This window comes from Sinocyclocheilus anshuiensis, unplaced genomic scaffold, assembly GCF_001515605.1.
Source record: "Sinocyclocheilus anshuiensis isolate Anshui unplaced genomic scaffold, SAMN03320099.WGS_v1.1 scaffold376, whole genome shotgun sequence".
NCBI classification, from domain to species: domain Eukaryota; kingdom Metazoa; phylum Chordata; class Actinopteri; order Cypriniformes; family Cyprinidae; genus Sinocyclocheilus; species Sinocyclocheilus anshuiensis.
This window is the reverse complement of record NW_015558600.1, coordinates 235,777-247,553: the sequence shown is the minus strand read 5'-3', so window position 1 is coordinate 247,553 and position 11,777 is coordinate 235,777. Positions and strand designations below refer to the sequence as shown.

Below are 11,777 nucleotides of genomic sequence, written 5' to 3'. Positions count from 1 at the left end.
GTAAATATAATGTAAATGTAAATAACAAAACTAAATTGAAATTTTAAAACAAGCCCCAAATCAAATAAATAAGTACCACAAATAAAAGAAATCTCTTCGTATAAACAAAATAAGGCTTTGTCTGTGCTCTTTCCATGTAAAATTAGAGGCAACCGCTGCATTTGAATCGTGATCCAAACAAAGATGCTGCATACATGCAACATGAGCATTTTTTAATCTAAATTAGATTGTATAATTTCGAAATTTGAAGCAAAAACAGAATGGTTTGACTTCAGTTTTGTGAAACTATAAATAAAAATATCTGCATGAAAATTATGGATGTCAATTTCATTTCATCTGGCCTGTAATGCCTGAGCAGCGTTTGTGAGCTGAGCGCTTATTTGATTACAGCCGTTACCAAAGTTTCTTTATTAACTATTTAATGCTCCTATAACTTTTATTAGGACATGATGATTTATATCATTAGATTTACTATTTTTACACACCAGAGGCTTTTAAATGAATTGTGAATCTAAAATATTCGTGTTAGAGAATGTACAAATGGTTAACATTGTGTCATATCAGTCAGAAAAGCAGTTCTGAGATCTTTTTGAGGCTTTTTATTTTTTATTTTTTTAGCTAACTTAGTTGTTATTCTTGGCTGAATAACTCTAGAAGGTTTTAAAAGCCCTTTAAAATTAAATATGTACTCAGTTTGGATTAAATGAAAGTATAGTTTTTTAATTAGCATGTTTTTGTGTTTTGCTTTGGTAACGAAATTGGTACCGAGAACCGTGGATTTTCACTGGTATTGGTACCGAATACTGACATTTTGGTACCGTGACAACACGAGTTCATTCTGAGATCTCTGACTTTGCAATATCTTCTGGTATCACAGTTTGAGACTTTGTTGTAAAATATGCTTTTGAGAGTCTTCTTCTCAGGAGAAGCATGTCAGAACAACAATTCACTGCCACTGATTTCTTGGAGAAACAATTGCGATCCAAATGAGAAAGCAAAGAGGTTCGTGGCTTCCCTTGGGTTAGTATCTGGTGCTTATGAAAACCAGATCATGCTGTTGATGGTGTTTCTGGGTGTGCTTGTCTGTTTTGATTCTCTGTATGTCAAATTTGTGTGAATTCTTAATGGAAGGCTTAATTTAATTTGCTCTGGTTGGATCTTCTGAACTCGTGAATGCCTGCAGGGCTCTTAAAGAGCTGAAATGAGTCTCTCTTATTCTTGTAATGGACACATTTGTGAGAATCTTCTTGTAATGGACTCATTTGTGAGATTTTTAAAGGAGCGAGAACAAGAACAGTTGATAAAAATTCTGTCTTTTTTGTTTTACATCTTCAGACACGATGACCTGAAGGAGATGCTGGACAGTAATAAAGACTCCTTGAAGCTGGAGGCCATGAAGCGTATTGTTGCGGTGAGTACACCACGCACATTCAGTATTTTTGTTTTGTTTTCCAGTCTTAAATCAACATACATTTATTTGACATAAGATATCAAGTCTTTTTCTGGAAAAAATCATCAAAATAAGTGTTTTTGCTTAAAACAAGAAAAAAATATCTACCAATGAGGTAAGAAAAAAAAATATATGTTGTGCATACTATTTCTGAAGTATGCAGTATGTGTATAGCATGCAAATTTTCTGTACGCATTAAATGACATGCCAAAATGTGCATTATAAAATGCATAATGTGTCCCACAATGCAGTTCTCTCAAGCGTCGATTGCATTGTCTAGTTGTGTGATGCACAGCTGAACTGCGAAATTTGAGCTCAGTTTCCATGGATCATCGGTAATAAAGTCCCAGCAGGTTCAGTTTCATAGCTGTATTGATGAACAGAAGCAGATATAAACACAGAAATCTAAGTCAAATAAAAAACCTGATTGTTTTGTGTTTCAGGAAGAGATATTTGGATTCATGTCAGTAATTTTACGACTGTGTAAATAGACAGAAGGCTGTAATTGAGGGCAGTCACTGTGTGTTTTGTGAAGTCTGGGCTCTCGCCGGTTTGTAACTGTTGCATCAGGTCTGTTTCTATAGCGAGATGAGCGATTTCAGCGAGCGCTTTGGAAATGGGACAGAAATGCGAAATGCGTTTAATATTCATGAGCGGTTTTAGTGTCTCTGTATTGTGAAGGATCAGATCAGGACTGAAATATTTATCACTCAGAGCTCAGAAGCCACAAACAGCCACCTGATACTGTTTCCATTCACAGAGCACAGGTGGCACCGGCAGCAGGTACATGATTCCTTCAGGACCAAGCCAAAATTCACCCTATTTATTGTTTTTATCTTCCTGTGAATCATTGCATATTATTAAAACTTTTTTTTTTCTTCTAGTAGCAAGCAAATATGTCCAGTGAATATAGTGCAACAAATTTATTTGCTGGTTGTAATATTATTGCAAACTGATGCAATAATAAAACACACTCTTAATCTGTTGTCTTTCATACATAGCACTTATTGCACATTTTTTATTGAAGTTTAATGCTATCCTTATTGTTTCTGTGCTAGATAACACTGGTTGCATATCTAAATTAGACCATGTGATAGTAATATATTTAGATTCAATATTTATATTTAAAAGAAATTGTGGCTTTAACTTGTTCATTGTAGTTGGCAACCTTTTCAAATGGGGAACTTTTAATGAAACCAAATTATTTGTCATTTGTATATACCTTTAGACACATTTGGGGACAAAAGTGTGGGCTCAGTAATTTTTATTTTTTTTTAAACAAGTTTTGATTAAAAAACTGTAAAGACAGTAATATTGTGAAATTTTGATTTCTATTTTTGATTTTATATTTTCTCTGAAAACATATAGTTTTTGTGGAAACCATGATATATTTTTCCAGGATCCTTTGGTGAATAGAAAATTCAAAAGAACAGAATTTATTTAAAACAAAAATCGTTTGTAACATAAATATCTGTACTGTAAATTAGAATCCCCTGTCGCATGTTGCGAGTCGCCGTCACAGCTGGTTAGGACAAAAACTATATTAATATGGAAAAGATACCCTTTGTCATGTGTCGCAGCGTCATGTTGCGTCTGGTTAGGACACAGTATTTATATTTGTTATATAGACAGAATTTTCATTTTTGGCTGAACTGTCCCTTTAAGTGTCCAGAGGCTTTTTTGGGGTCACAGTATAATTGAATCTCACCGTATATACTGTACATCAGTGTGTAAATATTGGCCTTTTTGTGTGTGTTTTCCCACAGATGATCGCCCGGGGGAAGAACGCCTCAGATCTCTTCCCTGCAGTGGTGAAGAATGTGGCCTGTAAGAACATCGAGGTGAGTGATACGCCGAGGAGCAGCAGGAGACAGGAAGTGGCTCAGAGCTTACAGGATGTCAGTTTTTATGGCTGTTATTAAACTTTAATCTTGTGTTAATATGCAATGGCAACGTGGTTCTGCTCATGAGTCACCGTAAGCTCAAGTGCTGAGTCACAAAAAACGCATTAACGTGCCCCTATTATGGATTTTTGAAAATTAGCTTTCATGCAGTCTGCAAAGTTGTTAATCAAAAAAGTGCATGATATATAAAGATATTGTCTCGCAAAAGAAAGAGTCGACTCTGAATCATTGAAACGAGTCGTTTTTAAAACGAATCCCAACCGTTTCATGTTGACGTCAGTGTGAAACATTAGCATATTGCCCGCCCACTTGTTGGTCTTTTCAGGTTGGTCTGAATGAAAATGCAAATTCATTCTTTGCCACTAGGTGCCGCTTTTGGAGCCGTAAAAATAGCTGTTTCCCCGGTAACGCTGTACACAAAGCAGCACTGCGCTCACAAACGCTGCTTTATCAGGCATTACAGGCATGATGAAATGGAAATGAAATGACCAATCGGACCAATCACTGCAGATTAGCATCACGCAAAGGAGGGGTTTGGGAAAATTAATCGTTGAGCGAATCGTTTGGGAGTCATTGAGCAAGTAAGGTAAAAATAAATGCATATTATAAGACAATGAAAGTGTTTTTGACCTTGCATGCATGACAACCTGTTGTTGGGGACTCCCAAAACCAAAATATGAACCTTTCATAACTCATAATAGGGGCACTTTAAACACCAGATCAGAGCTCTATTCACCCCACTGTGAGTGTATCAGAGAGGTGTAAAGTATTAAATGTAATTACTGTCCTTGAGTATCTTTTTGGAGACTCTGTAGTTTTACTGAGCATCAAAGATATTATCAACTTTTACTCTCTACTTCACTACATTTTTAAATAAGGATCTGTTCTCTTTACTCCACTACATTTGTAATAAGTGTTGCAGTTACACATTACTTTTTGCATGGCACCTAGCTTTTTCTGCAGCAGTTTACTTCTGCTACAAAAGAAGTGGTATGGCAACTACAGGGCACTGAAAGTACTATATCTTGTGCGTTTTGCCCTTACTCACCCAAACTTGTCAACAAGGCTATTTCACGTGAATGTGAGTTTCTTAGCAAGTAGTTGTGAATCAGAAGTGTGAGATGAGGACATGACTGCAGCCGGCAATGAGGCCCAAACGAGCACATCCACTGCAAGAAGGCTTTGACTTTTTAATTTTATTTAATTAACATTATTTTATTTATCCGTTACTCTGAAGAGACCTTTTTGAAGGATTTAAAAAAAAAAAATAATTTTGAGGTGTTCAGTTATATTTTGGTTTTAGAAAATAAACGTGATTGCCCTCCTCTTTCTTGTTTTTCACTTGCATGTCTCTTTGACTAGTGCATCTTTGAGCCTATATTTACAGTAGTATGAGTAAAATACTTAAGTACTGTTAAAATCAGATACTCTTAAGTTTTACTCAAGTTGTTTTGGAATTGGTGAGTTGTAACTTGTAATGGAGTCATTTTCACTGTAAGGTACTTTTACTCAAGTATGGTTTTCAGGAACTCTTTACACCTCTGGAGTGTATGTGTGCTTTGTGAGTTTGCAGTGGCGTGTGTTTTCTCTCTCAGGTGAAGAAGCTGGTGTACGTTTATCTCGTGCGCTACGCTGAAGAACAGCAGGATCTCGCTCTGTTGTCCATTTCCACCTTCCAGAGAGGACTGAAGGTCCTAAAACACACACACAAACACATTATTCAGGGTCTAAACATGCAGCTTCATCCTGACAAAATCTTCCCTGATCATCTTTCACCGTATCCAAAACATAAGAAAAGGCTACACTCCGGTTTACATACTTTGTATTGAAAGTGCATAATGTACTTTTGAGTGTGTAGTAAGACTACTGCTTATTTAGTTAAAGCTGCTGTTTATCGCAATGTTTTCAATTCAGTTATGTAAAAAATATATTTTTATATATATTCAAATATATAAAATATTTTTTAATAAATAAAACCCTTTATATTATGTTTATGCTTGTTGAGTGTAGTTATGTAAAAGATAATGTATAGTCAGTTTTCAGGCTAGTTTATTGAAAAATAAACCCCTAGATCGAGTTTGTACAAGAGTATTCATATTTTGAATTAGGTTTTTATTATTTAGCAAGTTTGCTATGTGCTTTTGTAATTTTTTTATGTTTTATTTATTTTTTTATGTTACTATTTAGGTTTTTAGTTTTAGTTTTTATTTATTTCCAATTAATTTTAGTGCTTCAGCTTAAACTTATTTCAGTATGTTGCCAATGCATCATTTCTTATTTTTATACTAAATATTAAAAATATTTATAATATATAAATATTAAATACTATTTATAATATATTGTATATAAAATATTTAATATTACACATTTTCATTATAAATTTATAATGTATTTAATTTGAGCTTTATTTTAATTGAGAAAAATATTTCAATAGTTTTAAATAAAGCTGCTATGCTTTGCTGGTGATCTAAAGTTTTACTGTACTTTTGAGTATATAATAAGATTATTACATCATAAAGTTGTGTTTTGAAAATACAGACCTTGCATACTATTTGCTTTTGCATTTTAGCGTTAGCTTCCAGCTAAATTCCTCACCTTACAATTCATGACAACTTTTAGGTTCATATATTTAAAGCTTCTGTGGTTTTCTCATTTTTCTACTCAAAATAGAGAACTGTTACAAACCTGTTCCATAGTGCAAGAGGTTTGGGGAAATACTAAACCATAAATCAAATACATATTGCCAGAATGTGGAAATAGTATACTATCCATGTGCCTTTGGCATACTGTTTCCAGTGTATGATTGGAGAGGCACTCCAAATATAAACTTACAGCACATATTATACAGTATGGAGAGTATGCTAATAGTGATGCAGCAAAATGCTTACTAAACACTCAACATGTTGCAAAAGTGTGTCATATAGGACCAAAAATGCCCTCCAGTGTTCCGATAGAGGAAATACCTGTCACTCCCTTTAATTCTGCTGTGTGAAGTCACATTATTGAAGCATCAGTTTCTAAATAAGTATTTCTCTGTGAATCATTGTGACCCCTGATTCAGGACCCCAACCAGCTGATCCGTGCGAGTGCCCTGCGTGTGCTGTCCAGCATCAGAGTGACCATCATCGTGCCCATCATGATGTTAGCCATCAAAGAGGCAGCGTCTGACATGTCTCCATACGTCCGCAAGACCGCAGCTCATGCCATACCCAAACTACACAGGTACAATAAAACGTGGTCTGAACACAAATTGGCCTTTGGGAGTAATTAACTGTTCATTTAGCGAATACTACTGTTTATTACCATGTTTTCATTTTAATTAAAATGCCATATACAGTATATATATATATATATGTATATATATATATATAAAGTCTCCAAAGTTATTTGATTAAAAATACAGTAAAAACAGTAATAATGTGAAATATTATTCCAATTTAAAGTAACTGTTTTCTATTTGCATATGTAATTTGTAACATGTCATTTATTTCTTTGATGCAAAGCTGAATTTACAGCTGCCATTACGCCAGTCTTTAATGTCACATGATCCTTTTGAAAATGTTTTGGCTGATGAAAAGAAAGTTCAAAAGAATACATTTATCACTTTTAGTCACTTTTGATCAATTTAATGCATCTTTGCTGAATAAAAGTATTAATTTCTTTAAAAAAAAAAATTCTTACAAACTTTTGAAAGGTAGTGTATGTAAAAAAAAAGTCTCTATTAAAAAATACAGAATTATTTATTATATAAATTATATAAAAATACATTTTGTGTAATATAATATATAAACATATATTTTATATAAATATAAATTATTATAATTTTATATAAAAAACTTTACATTTATTATTTATTATTAGATTTATATGTATTTCTAAACATTTATTTGTTAATCTTAAATATATACTTAAGAATGAAAAAACTAATGTATAGTCAATTTTTCAAGTCAGTATCAAGAACCTTGTGTATCCTGAAATATCCCACTAGCAAAACAATAAATAAATAAGTAGACATTAAATATTTATTTCGAATGAAATAATTGAAGTACGAAAAAGTATGGAATTATGTGAGTGATATGAAACTAGGAAAAATGGTGACTTATGCAGCTCATTATGTAACAATATTTGACCACATAAATGCAATTGACCAATCTCAATCAAGTATTTCAGACAGCTGTCTAATAAGTTTTCTTAACATTGTAGCTTTTAGTTTGACTACTTTAATATTCAATAAAAGTAAAACGAATTTACAGGTTGCAGGGGCTTATGGTCATTTTTCTCTCTCTCTCTCTTTCTTTCTTTCTTTCTTTCAGTCTGGACCCAGAACAGAAAGATCAGTTGATTGAAGTCATCGAGAAGCTGCTGGCTGATAAAACCACAGTGAGTGACAGAATCATTTCAGGTCAGCCCTCAGATATGATCATCATTCCTGACGTGTGTGTGTTTGTGTGTAGCTGGTAGCAGGCAGTGTGGTGATGGCGTTTGAGGAAGTGTGTCCGGACCGCATCGACCTGATCCATAAGAACTATCGTAAGCTGTGTAACCTGTTGATTGACGTGGAGGAGTGGGGTCAGGTGGTCATCATCAACATGCTCACGCGCTACGCCAGAACACAGTTCCTCAACCCCAACGTCAATGTGAGTATCACACACATGTGTGAGAGTGTGTATCTCAGGAGGACGAATCCACTTTTAACATGTGTGTATATATACGCAGGAGTCTCTGTTGGAGGAGAGCAGCGAGAAGGCCTTCTATGCCTCTGATGATGAGGAAGATGAAGATAAGAAAGCCGAGGTGACCACTCTAGAGAAGAGGAAGCCGTACGTGATGGACCCCGATCACAGACTCCTACTGAGGAACACCAAACCCCTGCTGCAGAGCCGCAACGCTGCTGTGAGACACACACACACACACACACTCACACTCAATTCTGCTTTTGCAAGTCAATTATATGTCAATTATTAATTAGAAACATAATTATTTATTTTGTATATTTTAAATAATTAAATAATCTATTATTATTCTATTATAATTATTAAAAAAAATCTAGAATATTTCAATAATTATATTTAGGCAAAATTCAGAATTTAAGAATTAACTGAATTTGAATTGAATTGCCTACTTGCTGCAGGAAATTGAATTGGAATGACATTAGTCCAGTCATTAATTTTGACTAATTATGCATCAATTTATTCCCTGATATGTAGAATTTTTGCTTTTTTTTTAGAATTTATAAGGCTTTTTCAATTCAATTCAAATTACAATTCTGCATTCTGTTTGCCTTCTCAATTTAAATTGAATTCAAATTCAAGAATTTAATTGGATTTTTTTTTAATTAAAATATATTTAGCTAAATATATTGCTCAGTTTTTGCTTCCAATTATTTTGATAGTTTTTGTTATTATTATTATTATTTTTATTTGTTTTAGAATTATTAAAATGTATTTTAGTTTAGTGTCAGTTTTTATAATTATTAGTTTTTTTTAAACCCTTCTTCACACATAGCATCAGTATTTAAGCCCTAAATATTTAACCACTGGTGGTGGTTGAGGAGATGTAAAGCCCCCCTTCTATGTAAAGCGCTTTGAGTGCCCAGAAAAGCGCTATATAAATGTAAGGAATTATTATTATTAAGTTGACAAAGTGCTGAAGCTGATTTGCCAGCATTATGATAATTGGATCTGTTCACACATGACCTCTAAATAGAGAAATGGTGTTCATTTAGCCGTAACTGTCTCATAATGAACCCCTCTCTCTGTCTCTGCAGGTGGTGATGGCAGTAGCTCAGTTGTACTTCCATTTGGCTCCTAAAGCAGAGGTGGGCATCATTGCTAAGGCATTGGTCAGGTTAATGCGTAGCCACAGGTGAGTAATCAGTCACTTACTAATGAAACATTAACACACTCACACGCAGCTCAGAGACAAACACACTTCCTGAAGTTTTCCTTCAGGCGTCCCTGAAAGTCTGACACAGCGTGAAGTCTCTCTGTTTAATGATGTAAGGCTGGGCGTCAGCTGATGACATCATTAGTCAATGGCACTGGATGATGACACTGCAATTTGCACACAGAATTTGGCATTAGCCGCAGATAGAGAGATGCTCAGACATTAAACATCATCCATTATTCACATGCATCGCTCCTTTTAAGCCTCTTTTTTTGCAAATATTAAATATCATCTCAAATACGTTTTAAGGGTTTTGAATTATGAACATCTTCATGTAGTTGTGTCACTGATGTTGTCGTGTGTTTTGTGTCTCTGTAGTGAAGTGCAGTATGTTGTGCTTCAGAACGTCGCCACGATGACCATCAAGAGACGAGTGAGTGTTTCACATAAAAGTGTAAAAGCACATGCATCACTTTGACTTCCTCTTGAAAAGCGCTGCAGATCACTGAGTCACAGAAGGGCAATTTTACCATTTATTTACATAATATGATGATTATGTCTTTTTCTGAATATCGTGACATGCTTTCGACATTGTGTTCAACAAACTTTATGCATCAAGTGTGATTGGAAAGGTCAACAAACAGGGTCAAGGTTTAAATTGTTTGAACTTTGAGGATCATGTTACAACGCTTGATCTGAATGCTGGAGCTTGATGTTTTACTCCATATAGTTCAATGCATTGAGGAGCGTTGCTGCAAATTGTCTAAAAGGGCTTTGATACAGTTTAAATATTTTATGATTCAATATTTAACCATATTTAACCTTAACCAATATTTAAGTTCCTTGTGGTTTTGCTTTCATACATTTAATGGTTTGTCCTTGAGAGATTTCAGATTTTTAGAAGCCTTTCTGTAAAGGCATAATAGAACAGAAACATTCAATCAGTATTAAACATGTTTTTGTGCAGAAGGTTTTCAAGCTGTTTAGATGAATGCTCTGATGTTTGAATATGCGTGTTTTTGTCTTTCAGGGAATGTTTGAGCCGTATCTGAAGAGTTTTTATATCCGCTCCACAGACCCGACGCAGATCAAAATCCTCAAGGTGAACAGACACGCTCTGAAACACAAGAAACTCTATGCTGAGATATTATGTCATTAAATGATTTCACTCAAGAATGTTGATTCAGATCGTTTGAGAGTTTTAAAGTTGGACTGATGGTTTTATCTTCTCTTATTAACACAGCTGGAGGTTTTGACTAATTTGGCTAATGAGGCGAACATCTCCACCATCCTGAGAGAATTTCAGGTACCATTTTACATATGCTGCTTTTATGGTGTAATATAATATAATATAATATAATATGATTTATGATTTATTTCATTCAAAACTTTGGGGTCAGTAAGTTTTTTTTAATGCTTTTGAAAGAAGTCTCTTATGCTTACCAAGGCATTTATTTGCTTTATTTATTTGACCAAAAATACAGTTAAAACGGTAATATTGTTACAACATATTAGTGCTGGGCAACGATTCATCGCGATTAATCGCATCCAAAATAAAAGTTTTTGTTTACATAATATATGTGTGTGTACTGTGTATATTTATTATGTATATATAAATACACACATATACATGTATATATTTTGAAAATATTTACATGTATTTACATGTATACATTTATATTCACATAATTTATATTATATATAAATATTTTTAATATATAAACATAATATATTTTTCTTATATATATTCATGCATGTGTGTGTATTTATATATACAAGGTATATGTGTGTGTACTGTGTATATTTACTATGTAAACAAAAACTTTTATTTTGGATGCAATTAACCACGATTAATCGTTAACCAGCACTACAATATATTTTTACAAATATTGTTGCAATTTTAAAATAACATCTAAAATAACAGAGGAATTCTGACTGATACCATTCACAAGATTATTTTCATGTTATGCACAGTAACCAAAGCAATTTCTGATATTATTACATTAAAAAAACAACATTAACAACCTCCAGAATTTTTAAATACTACAGATGGATTCTTTCTTTCTTTCTTTCTTTCTTTCTTTCTTTCTTTCTTTCCATTTGTATTTTTTAATGTTTTTTACAGGAGTTTCTTTTGCTCATCAAGGCAGCATTTATTTGATCAAAAATACAGGAAAAAAAAATTATATTGTGAAATATTATGATGTAAAATAACCTTTTTCTATTTTAATATACGTTAAAATGTAATTTATTTCTGTGATGCAAAGCTGAATATTCAGCATCATTCCTCCAGTCTTCTGTCACATAATCCTCCAGAAATCATTCTAATATGCTGAATTGCTGCTTGCAAACATTTTTTATTATTATAGATGTTGAAAACGGTTGTGCTGCTCAATGCTTAAAGGGGTCATATGATGCGATTTAAATTTTTCCTTTATCTTTGGAGTGTTACAAGCTCTTGGTGCATGAAGAAGATCTGTAAAGTTGCAAAGACTAAAGTCTCAAATCCAAAGAGATATTCTTTATAAAAGTTAAGA

General features: G+C 33.5%; 1 protein-coding gene across 1 annotated transcript in view; it reads left to right on the top strand.

Moving 5' to 3' along the window:
* The window catches only part of LOC107680139 (adaptor related protein complex 3 subunit beta 2), a 40,812-nt gene that overhangs the window by 12,713 nt on the left and 16,322 nt on the right, over positions 1-11,777 (top strand). Inside the window, exons 2-12 of the mRNA XM_016475911.1 lie at positions 1,336-1,411; positions 3,217-3,291; positions 4,950-5,045; positions 6,416-6,576; positions 7,668-7,734; positions 7,809-7,991; positions 8,071-8,247; positions 9,122-9,219; positions 9,619-9,673; positions 10,271-10,342; positions 10,484-10,546. Of these exons, the coding sequence (XP_016331397.1) occupies positions 1,336-1,411; positions 3,217-3,291; positions 4,950-5,045; positions 6,416-6,576; positions 7,668-7,734; positions 7,809-7,991; positions 8,071-8,247; positions 9,122-9,219; positions 9,619-9,673; positions 10,271-10,342; positions 10,484-10,546 (1,123 nt within the window). The remainder of the gene's footprint in view (positions 1-1,335; positions 1,412-3,216; positions 3,292-4,949; positions 5,046-6,415; positions 6,577-7,667; positions 7,735-7,808; positions 7,992-8,070; positions 8,248-9,121; positions 9,220-9,618; positions 9,674-10,270; positions 10,343-10,483; positions 10,547-11,777) is intronic.